The 23,707-nt window shown below is 38.7% G+C and overlaps 2 protein-coding genes across 4 annotated transcripts; one reads left to right on the forward strand and one right to left on the reverse strand.

Moving 5' to 3' along the window:
• Positions 1–1,329: 1,329 nt before the first annotated feature.
• Positions 1,330–6,040, reverse strand: LOC143849434 (Tetratricopeptide repeat (TPR)-like superfamily protein). Of its 2 annotated transcripts, none has more exons than XM_077358439.1 (2): positions 3,691–6,040; positions 1,330–2,285 (listed from the first exon to the last, which is right to left on the reverse strand). In XM_077358439.1, the coding sequence occupies exon 1, from the start codon at positions 5,774–5,776 to the stop codon at positions 4,148–4,150; it is 1,629 nt and encodes a 542-aa protein (XP_077214554.1). In that variant the 5' UTR covers positions 5,777–6,040; the 3' UTR covers positions 1,330–2,285; positions 3,691–4,147. The 2 variants fall into 2 exon arrangements, with proteins under 2 accessions (XP_077214554.1, XP_077214555.1); XM_077358440.1 differs by lacking the exon at positions 1,330–2,285 and adding an exon at positions 2,752–2,919.
• A 5,035-nt stretch (positions 6,041–11,075) lies between these two features.
• Positions 11,076–23,264, forward strand: LOC143851525 (Chaperone DnaJ-domain superfamily protein). 2 transcript variants are annotated; one of them, XM_077360984.1, is made up of 6 exons: positions 11,076–11,474; positions 16,978–17,134; positions 21,921–21,953; positions 22,073–22,167; positions 22,582–22,861; positions 22,930–23,264. In XM_077360984.1, exons 1-5 carry the CDS (start codon positions 11,136–11,138, stop codon positions 22,816–22,818), a joined length of 861 nt encoding a protein of 286 aa, XP_077217099.1. In that variant the 5' UTR covers positions 11,076–11,135; the 3' UTR covers positions 22,819–22,861; positions 22,930–23,264. The 2 variants fall into 2 exon arrangements, with proteins under 2 accessions (XP_077217099.1, XP_077217101.1); XM_077360986.1 differs by lacking the exon at positions 21,921–21,953.
• Positions 23,265–23,707: the final 443 nt, after the last annotated feature.

Raw genomic sequence — 23,707 nt, forward strand, 5'->3', positions numbered from 1 at the left:
AGCTAGCTCAATCTAGGAAAGGGATCTTTATCTCTCAGAGGAAATAGCCATTTGATCTATTGGGTGTTTTGGGCTAATATGTATGAAATGCTCATTTACTTTTGGACAAGTTAAATGTGTAGTTATGAATACTCCCTGTTTGGTTTTGGTCTTTGTCCTACTTTTGTCATGTTTTAATCAGTTTCGTTGCCTGTGTTAAAAAAAAATCAGTTTTGTTGTTTTTTCTCCGTGTAGCATTATTTGTGAAGTTCATTTGGGATACTTGTGTGATTTCTCAGTTTTGTTGTGTGTTATCTACTTTTGGAGGATTCCTAGTAGTTTACTTGCATCATTGGCTTCATCTGATCCAGCCCTCCCACAGGGTCGCCCTTTATAATTACTTCATCTGATCCAATTGTTGAACCTAACCCATATTGTTTTTGCCAACGGTAAACCTAACCCATAAGTTATTTATCCTAAATTTGTATGCTCACACCCATCAAGAAAAATACACTGAGATAACTAGAAATTAGACTAAATACCTCAAGTACATCTTCAATATTCAGGACTAGAGCATTTTGTATTGGTTTAACAGGCACCCACCCACCGTCATGCCAAATCTGGAGACCTGTAACCTTATCCTAAAGAAGTATGGTTATGGTACATCTTCAATATTCAGGCCTGCAGCAAATTGGATAAAAGTTCACACGAAGAGCTTGCTTCATCTCCCTAAGAAGCCTCAACAATGTCTCGTTACCCATCCCCAAGGAGTTCCTCTCCTACGCAATTCACTTCAGCTGAGTATGCTTCAATTGTGTTTCCTTCAATGAGAAATATGTATAAACTAATAGGTTGGAAAAATTAACGAACTACCTATGCAGTTATCTCAGTGAAATCCCTCCGGCTTGTAGGAATGGCATAAGCTTCGTGACACCTCCATATCTTGAACATGATTGATCACTAAATATTCTTCAAAAATATTAGAGAAGTTGGTTTAATCTGTAAATATTAGAGAAGTTTGAAAAACTCAGCTGGAGGGATGAGTTTAAAAATCTGTAAATGACGTAATCCCTCCGGCTTCTATGAAAGTTTGAAAAAACTCAGCGGCCACAACCTTCATCTTCTTCAATTCTCATTCTGTCTCTCCATGGTTTATTATTGCATAGTGACATCATCTGGCTCAGTTAATGGGGGCAGTAGAATATGAAGGCTCAATACTATCAGCAAACAATAGCCTTTCACCGTCTTTAAGCTGATGTAGTTTTTCAAAATATCTGAATTCTTGAGACCCAGAAGTTACTTTGTTACACTGATGCAGAGTAACAGCCCGCAAAATTGCATGACAGGAATGGGTAATAATATCCTAGTATATATTGGTTCTTGGACCCATTTATTACAAAAGTAGCATTTTCATGTAATTACATCCGGTCTTATTCATTAGGGACTAACATGTGTATTAAAAACATGTGGGGTGTTGAAAAGAAAAGAAGTGTAGGCCTTTTTTCAACCTTCTCTGGATACAAAATATTCTTTTTCTCCTCCTTCTAATCAGGGAAATGTTGGGTACTCCTGAAGAATCAAGGAGTTGCACCATGCTCTAAACTTTTTGTGTTTATGGGCAATCTAAAGAGCATTAGTTATTATGTTGAAAAGATGGATAATTTGGACTTTATTTGCTGTTCAAAAAAAAAAAAAAATGGCAGTTCAAAGGAGCAGCAGTTGCTGTTGGTTCATAGACAGTTCTTGTCAAAGGGCTTCATTGTAGCACGGCTTCATTACATTCTCTACGACATTGATCGCACTTGTCGGCGCTTGATACTTGGATGGCACTTCCCTCTCCATTAAAAATTACATTGGCTGATACGATAGAATTTCTTCCATGATCACACCCATCATTCTGACCTGGATGTCTCACCATGGTAACGAGGTCTAGATGCAAGAACTTTAGTGACTAGGGCTACAACTAGAATCAAATTTTTGGAATTAGGGTTGAGCTTTTACCATAGAATTGGGTCGGGTTCAGGTTGATTCCAATTCATTTTTTAGCAAAAACTCAACCTGACCCAATCAAAATTGAACCCCTATTAGTAACCCTTGTTCACACAAGTTTCTAAACACCCTTGAGTATGGTTCTCCCACTGAAGTGATGTAAAGCAATACCCAATGGGGCTGGAATGCTACTGGGGATTCAGATATTTACGGATAGGATACCCTTGAGTAGTCGTCACAGCGCAAGCGGGTACGGAGGTGGCAAATTGTAGAGAAGTTACACCACCGTCGTGGCCCTCGGGATGGGGACTGGTGAGCTGAAAATCCATGGTGCTTATTGTTAGTGAAAATTGATGGAGATTTCCGATTATACTAATTAAACAATGAAAATTAAGTAATAGCAGCATATGATCAAATCATAAATAGTAGAAAGAATAACAAGAGCGAAGTAATACACACCCCCCCCCCCCCCCCCCCCCCCCCCCCCCCCCATGGTGGTGTAGAGAAGTTACACCACCATCGTGGGCCTAGGGATGGGGACTGGTGAGCTGAAAATCCAAGGTGCTGATTGTTAGTGAAAATTGATGGAGATTTCCGATTATACTAATTAAACAAAGAAAATAAAGTCATAGCAGCATATGATCAAATCATAAATAGTAGAAAGAATAAAAAGAGCGAAGCAATACATCCCCCCCACACCACACCCACACACATTGCTTCTGCCTTATCGAAAATCACACACATCCCCATTGGTCCAGTAAAGGATAACAATTTGCTTCTATTTGAGTTATGGAAAATACCTCCAATACCGGCTAGACATGGACTACCTATTGAGCTACAGCCAAAATTTAGTTTAATCCATCCAATAGGGGTTGGGTGCCAGCTTGGAGCAGTCTCATCTTCATGCCTTTTTCTTGAATAATTATCTTCCAATTTCTAATGATCCCCACACTGTAATTTGAAAACTTTTTATCATTGACGTTATAAATCTTTAATTATATCTTCCAAACTAAGTTGAAATCTTCTGTCTTGTTTCATTGACGTTGTCACTTTTATTTATTTATTTCCTGAATTAATTCTTCTTATTCTTAAAATAATCAAAAAAAGGCGTTTGGAAAGGATAATTTTCACAGTAAGAAGAATTAACTCAAGGAAATACAAAGAAAGTGATAGCTAAAATGAAACAAAACAGAATTCACGTTCGCTCAACGAATATCAACATCAAATATGTATGAGAAAATACTCTAACTTCAAACAGACACCGCTAATGATAAGAAATTTAAGATTATCAAAGACGAAGTCAAGAAGATCTATGCGACAATTAGGAGAGCAAAGGAGGAAAAACACCTAGAGAAAAAATGACTCAAAATAGCAGCATACACAAAATTAATGAGTGTCAAATAAAAAAAACAAAAGATAACAAGAGCACACATGGGACAACAACATTTTGAAACTGAAAAACAAATTTACGAAAGAGGATTAATAATTGAAATTACAAGGGCAACAACATTAAAAAGAAAGTAAAATATGTATTAAGGAGCAAATCCGAAAAAAATGGATAAAAAAGAAATCAGGAAAGAATTAAAAATTCTAGAGAACAAAGAGACAAGAAATAGAAAGAGATTACGCATTACTAAGCCAGCATTTCATAATATAATAATATTTGAGGATGGAGCAAGGGACATCAATGACAAATGAATTGGAAGTGTTGTCCCTTCTTACCAGACTCTATATATTCAAGGCGGAACTAGCAGATGTTGTGTGGGTGGAGGGTGACTTCTCGAACATCATTTCTTGAGCGAGGAGACAAATCCGGGTCCACAAAGATAAGCACACACCATCATGAAAACTCTGTTCTTCATTATCTCATTATTTACACAGTCAGAGGACAACAAATGTAATGGCAGATATGTTTGTTAGAGGAGCAGTCAACCATTTTGTACACATGGGCTGGAGTTGCTTATCGTGTAGTTTTTTTTTTTTCTGTTTTCTATTTCTTTGGGCTTCTCTCCCACCTTTCTTTAGCTGTTTTGACTGAGCATTGTTCTTAATATATCCTCTCTTTCTGGATCCCTCAAACGGGGAAAAAACACATTAAATAGGTCAATAAGCTCTCCACATATGCATGAATGTTCATGTAGATATCAGAGTTTCCTTCCCTCTAAAATCACAAAACTTGCTAGGTAGCCTCTATCCAACTGCACCCTGGACTTCTTCTCAGCCTCCTCTTTTTCACTATCATCTTCAACCTCGCAGCATCTCCCCATCTGCCAGCCTCTGCAAATACATTCGATAACAAAACGCTGCTCCCAGCACTATCTGGCTCGAGCTTGGACAGATGCAAAGCTGCCAATTCAGCTAACTCAACATTACCGTGATTCCGACATGACCCAAGCAGGGCACCCCACACAATCGAATCAGGCTCAACAGGCATTGTCTTAATCAAGTCATAAGCCTCAAACAACTTTCCTGCTCGACCAAGAAGATCAACCATTCCCGCATAATGCTCTAATCTCGGCTTGATCCCATGTACATTTTGCATCAAATTGAATAAATTTTGTCCAAGATCAACCATTCCAGCATGACAACAAGCCATAATAACTGCAGTAAATGTCAGATGATCCGGCTTCACGTCCCCCTCTAACATCATCCGATTGAAAAGATTGATTGCTTCATTACAATACCCATGATTTGCATATCCAAAGATCATAGAATTCCAAGTAACTGTAGTCCTTTCTCTCATTTTATCGAACAAATACACAGCTTCGAATATGAACCCACATTTTGCATACATATCAACAAGAGAGCTACTAACAAATACGTCCTCTTCAACTCCAACTACCACTGCATACCCATGAATCTCCATCCCATGTCTCGAATCTGCCACGGAAGCGCAAGCAGGCAAAAGACTACTAATTGTAACTGAATTTGGCTGCACCCCAGCAACCACCATCTGCCTAAATACATTCAAAGCATCACCAATCCGAAAATTCTGCACGAGCCCGGCTATAATTGAGGTCCAAGAGAACACACCAGGCTCAACTCCATTGTCCCGCATTATTCGAAACAAATTCAAAGCCATCCCATGATCACCCACTTGAGCAAACCCCGCAATTAATGCATTCCAAGTGACCGAATCAGGTTTCATTCCCACCAATCTCATTTCCTCCACCAAATCCCATGCATCTCTAACAAATCCTTGCTGGGCATACCCAGAAACCATAGCATTCCAAGCCACTAAATCTTTGTCAAGAATTCTATCAAACACTCGGCGTGCATTATCTATCCACCCGCATTTTGAGTACATATCAACCAACGCACTACTGATAAAAGCATCCGAATCTAACCAGAAGCGAATACAAATACAATGCACTTTTTCACCGGTTTTCAAATCGGTGAGATTCGCGCAGGCTTTAAGAATGCTGGGGAGCATGTACTCATTCGGTCGGACGCCTTCTTTTAGAAGTTCATGGAATAGGCCTAAGGTCTCTTTGTAGAAGCCGTGGCGAGAGTAGGCACCAATTAGGATGGTCCAGCGGCGGGTATTTGTGTGGGGCATTTCTTCGAACAGGTGGCGAGCATCGGAGATTTGTCCGCATTGTACATAGAAAGAAATGAGCCTTGAATAGAGGTAGGGGGAGTTTGAGCCTTTGATAAGAAGATGAGCATGGTAAGCTTCATAAGGAAGGTTTGTGCAAGAGGGAGAGTGTTTTGATGTTTCAAATGGGGTTAAAGAAAGAGTGGAATTGTTTACAAGAGAGAATAATGCGTTGCAGTGTCTTGGCGGGAAGGACGAGATTGATTTCATAATTTCTTTCTAGCTTCTGTTGGGGGACTGATATCCCCACTACCATATTTTGATAGCGGCACTAATCACTTTGTTCTATTTCTTTCTAGCTTCTGTTGAGGGACTGATATCCCCACTCTGCTTATTTGCAGAACGAGTCTACTAGCGAGTCTACTAGTGGGACAATTTCCAAATAGAGTCACCTCTTTGAGTGAATTTTGCAAATCAGGGTCCTCCCATTAAATTGTGACCAAAATAGCCATGGTAGATTCTTTTGGCTCGTAAAAAGACATAAATGTTCTTATCTATTATAAGAGGAAGTCTAAACTGAACAGAGCCCTTGCAAAAAAGAGGTGAAAGGGCTCCCCCATGGGCTGCACATCACCATCATGTTTGACTTTTCAGCTGTTATTAATGCATGAAGGTGATGTGTGGCCAATAGGAGAGCCCTTTCACCTCTTTTTTGCAAGGGTTCCCTTCAATCTAGAATTCCTCCTATTTATAATATAGCAGGATGGGGTTTCACCTGACTTGGAAAGTCCAGTCCTCCATCAGGATTCACTGTTCATGCTGACGTGGACAGTCCCCCATCCAGCTTGATATCCACATGGCACGAACCAAAGTCTCTCTCAAAAGCTATCTCTTATATCCTAAAATCTTTCTCTTCAGCCCATCAAAAACTTTTGTAAAATATTGCAAGTTTTCTCTATTAAAAAAGATGAATGATAGATGCAAGGGCCCTCTTTACACAAGGGCTAAATAATGAGATCCACGTCATTAAGTGCAACTGAATTCAGTTTCTCAACCGATTTTTAAAATGATGTGGATCTATTCAAGGGCCCTTCTCCCACCCCTGCATAAGGGGGGCCTTGAATCTATCATTCCTCAAAAAGACCTATTCAAAGTTTTATGAACGTGGAAACGTTTTGCTTGTTTTACACATGGTTTTAGAAATCCGAAATTTCGGATTTCGATGGAGACCGACAGCGAAATCACCCAAAACCGAAACGGTCATTTATTTCGGCCGAAATTTTGGTTTTTCAGAAAATTTCCCCAAAAAATCTTTTTTTTTTTATATTAATTTAATATTTCACCAAAATTTAATATTGAATAAAATATTAATTTCGGGTTTTGTACCAGATTTCGGTCGAAATTTCAAAATTTCAAGGTCCGAAACCAATATCGAAACCAAAATTTTAAACCTTGGTTTTACATAATAGAGAGATTTTATGGAGCGAGGGGAGAGATTTTATAAATAGAGGGAGAGATTCAAGGGATAGATCGAGAACCCATTTTGGGGTTGTTTTGCTTCTTTTTAGGAGCTGTTCATCATCCCCTCACTCTAGTCCCATCCAAATCAAGTCTCTCCATCTATAGCTTAACTATTTGGCCCCACAAATACATGACATGTGGGCCCCAAACCTTAGTATTTCGATATTTTTTTTATTTTTTTTGGTTTTCCTGGTTTTTAGGATCTGTTCCTGATTCCCTTACTCCCCCCTCCGTCAAGTCGATGGCTCATCTATCACAACTGGTCCCACAAATACTCTCCCACGGTCCCACCCGGTCATGTCTCTCCATCTTTGGGTCATCTATCACAACCGACCCCACAAATATTCTAGCAAAATGTGTCCGGTATTCCTAAGAATAGGACTCCTATATTAGTAAAACAAGTGTAACAGGAGTCCTATATTAGTTAACAATAGTGTATCAGTTTTTCACTGTAGGGATAGGACTCCTATATTAGTAAAACAAAAGTGTAATAGGACTCCTATATTACTTTACAAAAGTGTATCTTCTTTATGTTTAAAAAGACCCGCAGATTGGAGTCTTCTCTATAAAAACCTTACACCACTTTAAACCTCATTCTACATCTTCTACATCTAAACACAAGTTCTCTTTCATTCCTTTTCTTTATTGTTTCTCTTCTCTAAAAATCAACCATGACCGGCTTAGAGGAAAAAAGCCTCAGAGTTTCCGAAGAAGAGGGAAAAAGCCTCAAAGTTTTCGAAGAGGAGTTTTCGTTGCTTAATCAATCTAAAGGGGAGTCTTGGTTTGAACGAGTTGGGAAGCATTTAAAGTCGGCACACAGAAAAGCCGCGCGTGAAGCTCTGCGTGAACTAGAGAGAGGATTAGAAAGAGAAGGTTATAAATTTCCTAAATTACATGAAGATTAGTGTTGGTTTGAGTGATTATTTTCTTGGTATTACACTCCTGCTTCTACCATTCTTATTTAGTACGAAAATCATGTAAGCACTATTATGATACTCCTATCTTTGTTAAAACTATTTTTTTTATTTTTATCAAGTGTAGAGGAAATATTTTGAGGTTTGTTAAAGGTAAGTATATGGGTTGTTCTACAAGAGTAGAGTGGAAGAGATAATTTCTCTTCATTCTCCAGATATTATTTATGGTTTTGTGGAAAGCCATTTTGGTTTAATTTATTTGTAATTGCCTATCAAATCCCAAGTACCATTTAAACATGGCCCAAGTCAGGTGATAAGAGCCATTCATCTAGCCGGAAGTATTTAAACACATCCCTATTTAAAGATAGCCCTGAGTCAGGTGATAAGATCCATTCATCTAGCGGGAAGTATTTAAACACATCCCTATTTAAAGATTGCCCTAAGTCAGGTGATAAGATCCATTGATATAGTCCGCTATTAGAAGCAAAACACCCATGATGCCAGTGATATGTTCTGATAAGGTGGGTCCCACCAACTCAATTCAAACCCATGAGGCCCTTACACCTTATGTTTTGTGTTTTGATGGGTTGGCCATTTTTTTGACACCCATTCATATCATGGCCCAGGAATGCTAGTAAATATAGAAATGATATCCTCACACTCATGATTTAAAACTTATCATTGACTGTCATGGGTACTTTGGTCTTTTTATAAGGCTTGAGAAACAAAGCCTCAACCATTCAGCTACAAGCCAACTAGGGGTGCAACTCGGATCGGTGAGGAACCCATTTTTCCAACCCAACCCGATCCAACCCGATTTCCAATTTATGTACATGTTTTTTGTGGGCCCCACTGTTTTTTTTTGCTCACATTCCCGCACAGGCATCCACCATATAAAAACTCTTTGTAACTGAACTGAAGGATAAATTTTTGTTGAAATTTAAGCACATTTCTAGCTTCAATGGGAAATGTGTTAAGTTGAAATTAGGTTTTAAGCACATTTAAGCACATATCGAAATTGGAAATCGGGTTTCGGGTCGGGTCGGGTTGCCCAACCCGACCCCCCAACCCGACCCAACCCGATTTACAATTTGGGCTGATTTTTCCCAACCCAAATTCGGGTTCAACCCGACCCGAGTTGCACCTCTAAAGCCAACCAAGAAAACATTTTGGTCGATGCTACGTTTGGTTGCCGGAATTTTTTTGATTCTTGGGCCTTTTGTGGAATTTCCGCAGGAAACCCACGTTTGGTTGGTTGGCCCAAAATAATCCGAGGAACCAAAATAACCCCGCACGAAACCCCAGGAAGGAAAAAAAAGTACTCCCAGGAACTAAAAATAAGCTTGCAGAAGATTTTTTTTCTTCCCAACAGTTCAAGCAACCAAACAAAGCAATCCCACCATAGTCTGGTCAATCAAACATGGGATTTTTATTTTACCGGGATACTTACAAGGAGTTTTTTTCCCACCAATCTCCCAGGAAGTTTTTTGTTCCACAAAAATCCCAAGAACCAAAAAAATTCCGGCAACCAAAATGATTGAAAAAAAATAAAAATACCATAGGCATTTTGGTCACAAATTGATGGCACGACTTGATTTGCAAAATTCACTCAAACATGGTGATTCTATTTTCAAATTGTCAAATTAGAAGACTCTGTTTGCAAACGAAAAAAAAACAGAGCACACTCGTGTTAGAACCCACACTTAAATGTATTTAACGGTAAGCCACTTGTCCGATGAGGACATTGAAATGGTTGATCGAACGGCCAGGATCTCACGCTAGTTGGGAGTTTTTATTTGTCGTGGGGCCATACTCTAATCAGGCACCCCATGTTATTTCACACGTGCCACCGACGTGGCACTAAAACCCCCAAAAAAGAAGACTCTTTTTGCAAAAAAGCAAAGTACAAGGCTTCTTTTGCTAAAAAAGCCTTCGTTTTGATAGGTGAAATGAGAAGTTAAAAAGCATGTAATCTAATAATGGGTGCCGAGGAGGAGTTGGATAATAGGGTGCGAAAATATCTTCTTATCAAAGATACGGGAAGAGGAGAGAGGGAAATGTCATCAGCACTACCGTATTTTGATGACACTCCTCACTTTATTAAAAGTAGGGTATGGCCCGCACCATAGGAAGATCCAAACCGTCCATTAGATGGGCCACAGCCTAAATAGGTTGTGCCCCAAAAATCATTTCCATAGGTTAATCCTAACCCTCCGATCTGAATGTTAGAGGGTTGATCCTAACCCTCAATAGATCGGAGGGTTAGGATCAACCTATGGAAATGATTTTTGGGGCACAACCTATTTAGGCTGTGGCCCATCTAATGGACGGTTTGGATCATCCTATGGTGAGGCCATACAGTACTTTTAGTAAAGTGAGGTGTGCTCTCATCAAAATTAGACCTGGCAAACGGGTGGGTCGGGCCGGGTTAACCCGCCGGTGATGCGGGTGCGGGTCACATGGGTCGGGTCAGGAGATGACCCGCATTTTTGCCGGTCAGAATTTTGGTGACCCGCGCGGCCCGCGGGTGGGCCGGGTCAACCCGCGGGTCACCCGCAAATTCAAACAGTTGTTTATTTTGGAAAATGTTATCACTGGATTTTGATGAGGGGGGTATGGCCGGCACCGTGGGATGATCCAAACCGTCCATTAGATGGCCCACAACCTAAATAGGTTGTACCCCAAAAATCATTTCAATAGGTTGATCCTAACCCTCCGATCTATAGAGGGTTAGGATCCAGTGATCAACCCTCTAACATTCAAATCGGAGGGTTGGAATCAACCTATAGTGCCAGCCAAAACCTATTTATATTCTATGGTGCCAGCCAAAACCTATTTAGGCATCAGACCCTTAAAAAATATATTAGCATGAAGCCATCTAACTAGATTAGCATAACAAAATCACCACCCTTAAAAAAGCCAAGTGACTTGCGCGTGCCCGCGGGTTGACCCGACCCGACCCGTGTTTTTGCGGGTTGGGTCACCCGTGGGTTATTTTTGACGGGTCACTAAAACCCAGACCCGTGCCCGCAAATTTGCGGGTGGGTCGAGTCGACCCGAGGGCACGGGTCGCTTTTGCCAGGTCTAATCAAAATACAGCAGTGCTGATAACATTTCCCTATATATAATCCAGAGAAGCCCCAACTCGAGCTTCCAGTTGAAATGAGAAGAAAAATACTGATTTTTTCCCCTAGATGAACATGCATGGATTCACTCTGCTTCTAATCCCCGTCTCATTTCCCCCCCTTCCTCTGAGGAAGCCCTTAAAATCATCAATCCCCACTTATAGATATTGCCATGATATCGATTTTAGACACCATTTGATAGCTCCATCCCCCCCAATTTTAGGGAATTTCAGGTGGGATATTAAGAACATCAACATAAAAAAGAATAAGAAGACTACCCTTTTGAGAGCAACCCATAAAGAGTCCCCTTATGAAGTGTTGGGCGTTTCACCCTCTGCAACTCCTCAACAAATTAAGCAAGCTTATCGAAAACTAGCTCTCAAATTCCACCCTGATGTCAACAAAGAGGTAGCCTTCGAGCCCTTTGAATTTCTGGTAATTTGAACAAGTATAATCCCATTTGTAGTTTTTTTTTGGAGAATTCGTGTAGGGGAGGTTTTGCTATGTTCTGTGCTAATTGTATCGTATAAACCCATTTGTTTTTAGACCCAGTTGTGTTTAGATCTGAAAATTAGTTATGATGGTCTCATTTGCTATATTCTGTGCTATTTGTATCCTAGAATCCCATTTGTTTTTAGACCCAGTTATGTTTAGATTTGAAGAGTTATTTATGGAGGTCTTAGAGTTTTCTTTATTCTATTTTTCGTGTTATTTGAATAAATAATTGATGTATACAGCTAGAAATCAATTAAGGTTTTGTGATTTATTGGAGCTTTTAGTAGTAGTTAATTCAATACATATCTTTATCAATTATAGTTTAATAGACCTAATTTTTGCTAGACCCAATTTTCTAACTTAACTTAATTTTGGAGAAAGATTTTACAAATTAAAATGTATGAGTTCATGGAGATTTCAGGTTTGGTGTCTACTACTCTACTATGAATAACCATGTGCCTGTTAATCTGTGTGAAATTGTTGGTCTTGTTTTGTTGCATGATGGTTGTGCAGAGAGTTTGCTTGATTGCATGAAGGACAGTCCACACTAGATTTTACAGAACACCCAACACCTTATTCGACTAATAGGAACCAAATCAATTAGAAAATGAACTTACTGCAACAATCGTTGATAATCATTGCAACTATCTTGAGAAGCAATGCACCCACTTTTATGATGAGTGAGTAGCTTTCTTTAGGAACCTTGAGGTCCATGGAGGCTCATTCATCCTTGACATCCCTTTTAAGGTGCGTAGGCCACATCAAATTTTTCTTAGAAGGAAAGCAATTCTCCTGAGGCATTACAATGCAATGTTTACATTTAAAGCCTTAGACTCGATGAGAACTTGGCCAAGGTAGAAAAGAGTTGACTCAAGCTAGTAAAAAATTAATGCATTCAATTTTTCATTCACTCGGGCGAGTCAAAGAAGATTTTCTTTGACTTGGTAAGGGAAAAACTCGAATGAGAACTTGGCCAACATAAAATGAAGTCAACTCACCAAAGTCATTGATTGGCTCAGTGAGTTTTTAAAAAGTGTTACAATGTTCCCCTATACATCTGATGTTGTAGTTTGAATTAGTACCCAATCTCTCTAAATAGTTCAGGAACCTTGCCAAGGGGTCCTTAGTGTATCAGTAGGAGAGCCCTATTGTTGCGCCATTTATCTTGATCAAACTAACCATGCACCACCCACAACTTCAATGGTGTTTTTATATAGTCTACACCCCTCTAATTTTGTGGAACTTCTATCATAACTACTACCAATGATATTCATACATGGCTCATGGCAGCCTCTAGGAATTCTACACCAACATTTGCCAGTTATGGCTAAATCGAAAAATTATTGCACCTTCTTTCAATTCAACGCAGTAAATTATGCTAGGGTTTCAATTGGTCTTATCTTTTCTGTGGGGAATAACAAACCATAATGAAATCTGTGGTCATAATAGAATAGCCAGATTTTGAATCCAAGAATTTTTCTTGATTGCTTTTGAGTTCTTATATTTTGTTCTAAGAGCATGAAGGAATTCACAAGACACTTTTTTTCATCTTCTGTTTCTTACAACTCTTTTAGGGCATTGATCACTTTTTTTTGGGGCTCAATCTATTACCTTTCATAACATAATCTTGACGTGATTAAGAAACCATTTGAGGGAAAAAAAAATTAGCGTCAAGAGCCCTCTCATTGTTAGTTTCATTAAATATGAGTCTCATCCACAAATTGTAATTTCCCCTAATCAGTCAACTAACTAGGGGTAAAATGAAGAAGAACAAAATACAATAAACGAAGGATAGAGTAAGATCTTTGATTAAAATATTTCCAACCTGATTTGCAGATTTAGAGAAGGATAGTAGAAATTTTCTTGGATGCCACCAAAACCTTTACATAAATGGTCCACCTTTGGTCTGTTCATGAAATCCTGGATTCAGTGAAACGTGAATTACAACCTGTTATGGCACCACATCTATGAATTGTAGCCTAATTATGGCATCACATATTTGTTAAACCTCTAATTGAAAAAGAAAGCATAATTACAAAGTGATTTTGCCAAATTAGCTAACATATAGTGTCATAGCATAGCATGGCATCTGGCTTTAGCACTCCAATGTGCATCCACAACTCATTTTTATGCGGGACCTAGGCAGAGTTTCCCTCCGTAGATTTACCTTTTATAGATCAAAGTTATCAGAAACGACCTCGGAAGGTGGGAATCACGCTTCTGGGGAAGCGCGTTTTGGAAGCGGGAAATGCCTTGCTTCCCAAAAATTGGGGAAGCATGTTTTCCCAATTGGGGAAGCACGCTTCCAAAACGTACGGGAAGTGTGCTTCCCCAATTTGCTCTATTTTTTAATCTTTTCTGATTCTTTGTGAGTAGAGTTTTTTTTTTTTTGAAATGGCAAGATGAATTCATTAAAAAGGAAGGGGACCGAGGTGGGCCTCAACCAAAATTACAAGAAAATAAAACAACAATAACAAGAAAGACAAATCTCAAGGAGGGAGGAAGTCAAACCACTCCAACTCCAACCTCCTAACCCCACTTCTAGCCAAGGAGTCCGCCTCCCCATTAGCAGATCGCCGAACATGATTGAAAACAATAGATGAGCCTGCAATTAAATCATCTATTTCATCAAAAATAGAAGAAAATCTCCAAGGAGGCGACACCAACCCCTTCAACCATTTAATCACATTCAAAGAATCTCCCTCCACAATAGTGGTATCCATGCTATCTCTCTCAAGCCTTTTTATGCCATGATAAACCGCCCTCACCTCGGCCTCCGAGGCATCACAAACTCCAAGAGGGCCGGCAAAAGCCCATATAACTTCACCACAAGCATCCCGACACAACCCACCAACACCGGCCGGGCCCGGGTTCCCAATACTCGACCCATCAAAGTTAATTTTGAACATTTCATTAGGCGGAGCCTCCCATCTCTGAACAATCGGATGTCGGCTCTTCCTACTAAAGCAAACAATCCTCCAACCCTCCCATAAGTCAAAGGCTGATACAAAACGGAAAGCCGGTAAACTTCTCGCCCATGAAATAGTGAGCGCAATAATTTTCATATATATCCAATACGGAGATTTTGCAACTCCTTCAAAGACACGGGAGTTTCTCTCTTTCCATATCACCCACCATGTTGCAAGAAGACACAAATTCCACAATACTTTGCCCTTCTTCTTCCATGGCACAAAGGTCCAAAGAAGAATCAACTCTGGAATAGAAAATGGAAAAATCCAAAATATGCCAAATCTCAGAAATATCAAACTCCATACCTGACGCGTAAAGGAGCAATGCATGAAGAGATGATCCACAGATTCACCATCTTTCAAGCAGAGGGGGCAATGGTCAACAAGCATCATACCGCGCTTCCGGAGGAAGTTAATCGTTTGAATCCGATCACGACATACCGCCCATCCGAAGAAACCAACTCTAGGCGGGCAATGAAATTTCCATACCTCGGCTGAAATGGAGGATACACTGCAAGGCAACAAGCTGAAATAGAAAGATTTGACAGAGAAAAAACCAGACGATTCCGCAGTCCATACTCTTTTATCCATACCGCTTTTCTTAATGTAGCAACCATCTAAAAGCTTAAGAAATTGGGCAACCGACTCTAGCTCTCGATCAAAGAAGTTCCTTCTAAACCTAGGGGACCAAACTAAACTACCCCCTTCTCGAGCAAAGCATTCAGAAACAAAACTCTCTTTCTCAGCGGCTACACGATATAAATTTGGGAATAAACTCATAAGAGGCTCATCAGCACACCACACATCCCTCCAAAATTTTATTCGATCCCCCGAATACACTCTAAATCTAATCCTCAAAAGAAAAGCAAATGACATTTTCAAAATGTCACGCCAAACAGTCAGACCTTGTTTCTTGTAAAGGTTTTTAGATTCCCACTTTCCCGGCTTGCACCCATATTTACTCCCAATTACCCTAACCCACAACTGAGAATTTTCCTCCCCGAACCTCCATAACCATTTTCCTAACAAGGCATGATTAAATTCTTTCACTCTCCTAATACCCAAACCACCATTCTTAACAGGTAAGCACACACTCTTCCAACTGACCAAAGAAATACCCTTTTTCCTTTCATTGCCTCCCCATAAAAATCTACGTTGGATTTGTTCAATACGCGATACAACATTGACCGGGCATTTAAACAAAGACAAAAAATATATGGGAATATTGGCCAACACCGCCTTAACCAACACAAGCCTTCCCCCTCTAGAAACAAGATTTCTTTTCCATGATTCCAACCTCCTTTCAATTCTCTCTACAACAGGATCCCACAAAGATTGTGAGTAGAGTTTTTATTTTCCCTGTTGTTTTTTTTATAGGTAATTTGGAATTGAACCTCCGACTTCAAAGTTGGTTTTTATTTTTCCTGTGTTTGGCCACCTCTCACCCCCTCCTCACTTATGTTCTCTCAATTATCTCGCTGTCCCACCCTCCTTACCCTTCTACCACCACTGGATAAAGTAATATTTTATTGCAAAGAAAAAAAATCATGGCTGCCAAACATGGTCTAATTTTGTTCTTGGATTTGCATGTAATTTTGTTGTTGGTTGGAAATTGGAATTTACTTGGTTTAAAATTTTTCATTTTTTTCAATTATTTCATGCTTCCCTTTACCCCCCACGTCGATTCCTTCTGTGCTTCCCAGTCGCTTCCCCCTTACTTTCTTTGACACTTTCCTGACCCCTCATGCTTTTTGCTTCCCGCCATCCCAGAGCCTTAGCTTCCCGCTTTGCTTCTATATTATAGATTATCTATCAGCTATCACCTAAGATAATTATTGGAAGAATACTATTCTGAAGTACATTATTTAATTAAATAAAACAAGTGCACTTCAGAATATTGTACTTCAGAATAGTACACTTTTTAATTAAATAAATAGGTAATGGATTTATTTTCCTTTGTGGAAGTTGGAAAGGTAATTCAGTTTAATGTGTCACTATGTTGGATGAATTGCATGTACATGTATTTGTACGAGTCAGGAATCTGACAAATGGTATCTCTAGCTTCAGGACATTTCTTACAAATATTATGGGCCATGTGGCTTCTTCATGCCCATTGCGCAATAAGGAATTACATGCCCATTTTTAGTAAGTGGCATCTATGCCCTATTCATACCCTCACTCCTTAAGATTTATGTATCCATTTGTCGATACGATGTTCTGCCTAAAGTCGTAATGGGGTTTGTTTAGCTTAATCATTTTATACTTCGTCTCAACTTGATTTTCTTTTTTTAGTCAAGCTTTTCTTTATTTTTTTTTCTTTTCATAACTTGTATATTGAACTGGTTTAGAACTTTTAGGTTTTAGTTAAAATCATTTCTCCAAATATGTGTCTTGCTATCACTTTCAAAGCTATTTATCAGTTTCAATTTTCAATGTTTCCGGTATAGGCTAATGCTCAGGAGAAATTCATGCGGATCAAGCATGCGTACAATACGTTAGTGAACTCAGAATCTCAGCGCAAGTATGATTTTAGAAATCAGACATCTGATTATTCTAATTCAACATCAAGGAATGCCCAGGATGAGGAAGAGTTCTATGGATTTGGTACTATTCTTTCCCCTATAGAAGTCCATTCAATCTTTTATGGGGTTTGTCTTTCAGTTTCATCTACACATGGACTTCTTCTTTCTATTCTTTCTTTTTGCTATCACACTAGATTGGTATGTAAGGATGGTCAATGTGCTAGTATTTTTGTTATTTACAACGGTTCTTGATAATTCTGAAGTGTTCTTTATCTTTCAGTTTTACATGCAACTTGCACTTTTGAATTCTGTTCTTTCTAATGCCCCATGGCATGTGCTGTGTAAGGCATCACCTAATGAGGTTATTTCTTGTTGTGTGCAACTCCTTGATAATCCGGAAGTGTACTCTCCCCCTCTGTCCAACCAAGTTGGTTCTCAACTAGACTGTTTTAAATTTGCTGAATGCCTGGAATGAGGTACAAACGTGTACGTATAAGGTATTTTGTGTAACTATTCATATATGGTTTACTATGTCTCTATTAGTGTTTATGGGTCTGTAGATATCATTATGCATCATCTCCAACAGCTTATAGGATTTAATGGCCTTATATAAATTTTCCATGGCAAAATATTTTTCCTCAAAAACTATTGTACCACAACCTAAGGTGCCAACTGCTAACATTATGCAACATTAGCATCATAAGATTTGTCTACAGACCGAAATATATGGGTTTGGAGTTGACAACTCCCCCCCAACCACCACTAACACGCTTTTCCTGTCTTCTTTCCTTTCTCTCCTTGCTTCTTGCTTCTAGACATTTATTTTTCTTGCTAATGGTTGATGAAGATGCCTTACCATTACTTTAACATGGTTTCAGAGCTAGGCTGATGAAGATAAAAAAAAGGTATGTTGAACTACAAACCGTCACTCACCTTTGTTTACCCTCTATCTTCTAACCCTAGGTCTACTTGAAATCCTAAATTCCTTCCAAAACCCTAGCCTATATTCTGTTCAAAATTTCTTAACTCAAGCCCTTCATTTCTTCAAAGAACTAATTTCTTTCAAAACCATAGTCATAAATCTATGTAAAATAATAGAAAATTATATTAATCTTGGTTGCTTACAAAGAGAATCCATTGGTGCTTTTATAGAGCACTTACATAATAAACATAGAAAAAAAGCAAGATAACTATGGAAAGAGATAACACTAGAATATTCTAATCTAACCTAATCAAATCTACTTTCCTAATCTCTCTTGCTTGCCTCTTCTAATCCACTTGGCTAATTTATCTAGTTGCTTCATTTAGCCACTTACCCAATCTACCTCCAAGATGATCCAACGGTGAGATCTTAACCCAATCCAACCGTTGGATCCCACATATTCTAACATGCCCCCTCAACCGTATATGGATTGAAAATTGATATACGTTTGACAATAATAATAAAAATTCCCCAATACAATAGAATTCCCCAAATTACAAATGTAATCAAAATCAACCGATTTGATGCACACTTCCAAAAGTTTATGATGAAGATCCTTTGATGAAGACTAATGTTGCTGCCAATGATCATTGATGATGGTTGCCGAAGAAGATGCCGCTTGTTGATGTGTCACGAAGAGAGCTTAAAAGCCAATAAATCACAGCCTCATGGGCCTAGATGATACTGAAGCCTCAATGGGCGAGTAGAAATGTGTCACTATGGACCAATGCTGGAATGGGCATGAAAAGGGTCACTATGGACCAATGCCGGAATAGGCAACAAAGATTAAAAAAAACAAAGAGATGGGCGGCAATGAATGACACACGGCAACAAACAACGGAAGATTTTAATGACAAATTAGGCGACAACACGTAACTTTTAAAACATAGGGCAATAGTAAGAAGGTTTATAAAAGATGGGATTTGCAAGATGGGAGTTGGGATTATGAAACCCAAGAGAAACTATTCTCATCCGTCATGACAGAGAGAGCATGACCATTTCCTATGCGGAACCAAGAGAATCACCCTGTCTAAGATTAGAATGAAGGGGAACAAGGAAAAGAACACAGAGAGCACATGGCCGTTTGGTGAGAGATGGAGGTCCGGCATGGGAGATTGTAGGAGGCCCGGTGGACGGCTAGATCGGCCGTCCGCCGGAAAACGGTGTAGCAAACTTCGCGGTCAAGGCAACTTAGGACCGAATTGCTCTGATACCATGTAAAATAATAGAAAATTATATTTATCTTGGTTGCTTACAAAGAGAATCCATTGGTGCTTTTATAGAGCACTTACATAATAAACATAGAAATAGATCAAGACAACTATGGAAAGAGATAACACTAGAATATTCTAATCTAACCTAATCAAATCTACTTTCCTAATCTCTCTTGCTTGCCTCTTCTAATCCACTTGGTTAATTTATCTAGTTGCTTCATTTAGCCACTTACCCAATCTACCTCCAAGATGATCCAACGGTGAGATCTTAACCCAATCCAACCGTTGGATCCCACATATTCTAACAATCTATTTGAAATTTCATCTGCAATCATGTTCTAATATGTTTGAAATATGTGCCGTAAATATGTTCAAATTTTTGTTTCCAAAAATTTGAGTTCTAAATCCCATCTCTAAACCCTAGTTCTTCAAAACCTTAACCCTAACCCTAGTCCTTGAAACCCTAATTGCTCTTTCTCAAGTTAGAAACCCTAATTCTTGTTTTCGAAGTTTTTAAAATCCTAATATACTCCTATTCCATCTTATTAGAATTTTATCAATTTTCTAAGTTTTGATTGAAAATTTTATTTGTTATTAATATTCTATTCCCACTCAATTTGTTGTTTGAAGCAGTTTTGTGTTTAATCAGTTTACCGTTTATAACTATTTCACTTGAACTTTTAAGATTGTTTAATCAGGGAAGCCTCTCTGATTAATCAGACCTGTGCCAAATTGGGAAGCCTCTCTAATATAGACGTTTGAAAGTAAACCACATTTGAAAGTAACTGATTAAACACAAAACTGATTAATCAGACCTGTGCCAAATTGGTATCAGAGCCTAGGTTGCAGAGTTTCTCAACTCTTGGTGATCCAACATAAACAACGTCTACTCTAGCTCTAGGGAGTCCAGATAAGAGACAATTATGGGAAATGATTCTTTGAGATAAGCAGAGGCAAAGATGATATGATTAATGAGCTGAGAACTGTGAATCAAAGACTAGAACAGCTGAATCTACATCAGAATAGACCTCCTCCAAGAGTAGTGCCTGACTTCCAAGAAGGGGAGCAGGACGAGTATGAGCTGTGAATGCTATGGAGACCAACTTCAAGGCAAAATTTTCAACAATATGACGATAGAAAGTCAGAAGTAGGAATCATGATAAAAATCCCCGAATTTTATTGGGGATTGGAGGCTAAAGACTTATTTGATTGGATGAACAAAGTAGAGGAGATGTTTGAATTTAAAGAGGTGCCGTTGGATAAGCAAGTGCCTTTGGTTACATCGAGGTTCATAGGCAAAGCTACTGGTTGGTGGCAAGCTCTCAAACACTGAAGAAGGCAAATTGAAGTACCACCTTTCAGTCGTTAGTCATAGTGTATGAAACTTTGACAACTTTCTTTGCAAAAAGATGAGATGAAAAGAAACTCTAATTGATTAGTTTCTAAAATTTGTTTCAATTCCTTTCTATGGCAGACCTCTTTTCAAAAACCTTAAACATGTTAGGTATCTCACACAATGAAAGGTTTACGTCCCTTCAAGACACAATAAGGGAAATGTGCCGCTGAAGTCCATCTCTTGCTAAAATGCCCGCTTCAGGTGACCATAAAAAAGCATTTTACCAAGAAGGGTTTCTAACTAGAACATGAGAAACCATTCGGGCATGGTTTGCAAGCAGCAGCCAAGGTAAAAGACAACTATCTTTATTCAAGGGAAAACCCACTAATTTGACCCAAGAAATTTCCAACATCCAACTTTATGTTCATAATTAATTTCATTAAATGTACCATTAAAAAAATAATTTCAATTGAAGAATGGTGTTCCGCCGAACCGTTGGCGGTTCATTTGGTTGGACTCATGGTGTTCCGTTGAACCGTTGGCGGTGCTTTTACCAAGAAGGGTTTCTAACTAGAACATGAGAAACCATTCTGGCATGGTTTGCAAGCAGCAGCCAAGGTAAAAGACAATTATCTTTATTCAAGGGAAAACCCACTAATTTGACCCAAGAAATTTCCAACATCCAACTTTATGTTCATAATTAATTTCATTAAATGTACCATTAAAAAAATAATTTCAATTGAAGAATGGTGTTCTGCTTTTCAGTTAGCTTGGCAAGATAACCACCAAAGCACCGCCAACTTATCACCTAGTTCTTTCAAATGACCCAACATATGCAACTCTTAGATGTGGTAATTTGGTTATCAGATCAATCTCAATTGAAGAATACACATTAAACTCTTTTTTAATGCTTTCGAAATGATAAGCATTTGGTCTAAAGATCGACCCATTTGGTCAGAATAAACATCTTATGGTAGAGTTATCCTTTCAATTACCCGAATTCATAATGTGCCTTGGCGTTTAGCAAATTTAAAATGCTTTAGTTGAGAATCAGCTAGATATAGAGATGCAACTGTGTGGGTCAGGCAAAGGGGATGAGTACACCAAAACTGTTCAAGGACTACTGTAAAAAAGGACTAATACCCATTATACACAACAATCTAATGGAGTAGCAAAAGGAAAGAATAGGACAAATTGGGGTTATGGAGAATATGTCAATAGCCTTACATTTATCTTCAAATTTAGTGAGGTTTAATATTGTTTCCAACCTCATTCTATAGCACTTGTTATCCTCACGATCAGATTTTAAGTTCTTATTAACCTATTTATTCTGCAGGTAATTTTTTGAGAGATGTTCAAATAACAATAGGTAGATTTGTCTTCTCTGTGAGAGACCTTGACGGACTGAAATTATCTTGTCATTCGAAAGTTGAAGCATCTTTTTCTTGTACAATTCTACTCTATAGTCATGTGAATCATATGTTACAGAGGACTTCTTTCGAGACCTGCAAAAAGAATTTCAGAACTGGGAAGCAAGTGCTGATTCACAAGGGAAACCAAAGAGCTTGTGGGAGGAACTTGCAGTGAGTATTCCCAATATAAATTATACAATAATGTTAGCGTTTGAACAGAAAACAAAATATTTAATTAAAAAATGAACCGATGCATTGCTTTCTTATGCTGTCTTTACTTTTCACCTTATAAGCTGAATGTTCTAAACTGTGAAAATCAAGACTAGTTAGCTTGCTTCGATGATGCCTGGCATATAAATTGTAAGGGGTTTGCTAGGATCCACTGCAAAAGGCATTTCACCGAACGTCTGTTGCATGAGAGAGTAGCCACCTCATGAATAATGACAGAATCTGTTGGAAAATGAGCCCATGTGGCTGCTCGCTCCTGCACCAGACGTTCCGTGAAATGCATTTTGCGATGGACACTAGCAAATCCCAAGTTGTAAAAGCTAAAAAAATAGTACTTACTGGAACTCGCATTTACAGGACATTGGTGAAGAGTTTGTGGAATTTCTAGAGAAAGAGCTCAACATCACCGATTCAAATGAAGTAGATAACAGCAATGATGGGACTATGAAGGGAAACACATACGAAAAAAGATCTTGGTCAGGGAAAAGTGCCGATGACACTCAAAATGGAGCTGGGGAGGAGAGCAGCATTGAAGAGAACATTGATGAGATTGAAGCTGCCCTTGCTCAACTCAAAAAGGAGTTGGGGCTCTAGGGAAGTAGACATATTGCTATTGAACATAAAGTCATATCAAAAGGTAAATAATTCGAGAAATTAAGGTACTTAATAGACTAAATTAAGGTAAATAATGTGTTCTTGTTACAGGATTTTTCCAGAACCAGTGGAAGAGAAAGAAATGTTGGAAAGTGTTCTCAGATGAATTGTGTATTGCTGCATCTTAGGCAAACTGAAAACCATGTTACCAGTGTCTTAAAGTGCCTTAGAGCATGGGGATTCATTATCCTTCTCTCTTATTCTTTAATGGTTTGTAAAATCATTACCAGCTGAGAAAAATGCAATGGTGGAGATGCTGCTGCATGTGTAGCATCAATGTTTTAATTATTTCTGTAGAAATATGATTCTTTCCTAGTAAATATGTTATGATTTTGGATGTAATTGACGGTTTATCATTTTATATCTAATGGTGAATGATTTGATTACTCGTGTGTAATGATATAAAATGCATGGGGATTAGTCTAAGTAAGAGTTTCATGGGGAAGAATCCATGCAGCATAGATGGGATTTGTATTGGAATCGGCGTGGCTGTTTCCGTTTTATTTTAGCTGCAGACTGGAGAAATACTGATTGCATTTTTAAATCTTTGGGTGATGATAAATGGGTCCCTCCCTCTTTAGCCAAGAACACCCTTGTGTTTTTATTACAATCGAAAGCTTTTGTCTTTAAACATAAATCCAATAAAAGGAGGCATGCCTAGTAAGCAAAGAAGGTGCATTTATCATCTTCCTAATTTTTATCTAAAAACAGTTAATATATGGATTTCTCTTCATTTCCCCCTTATTTTGGTCTAAATGGTTCCTTTATAAATGGTAGAGTACGGGATGGGAGTCGAGGCATCTACACATTGAGACGTGTACAGTTATGG

Source organism: Tasmannia lanceolata, unplaced genomic scaffold (assembly GCF_043159265.1).
Source record: "Tasmannia lanceolata isolate RefF3 unplaced genomic scaffold, GAP_Taslan_0.1 ptg000018l, whole genome shotgun sequence".
NCBI classification, from domain to species: Eukaryota; Viridiplantae; Streptophyta; class Magnoliopsida; order Canellales; family Winteraceae; genus Tasmannia; species Tasmannia lanceolata.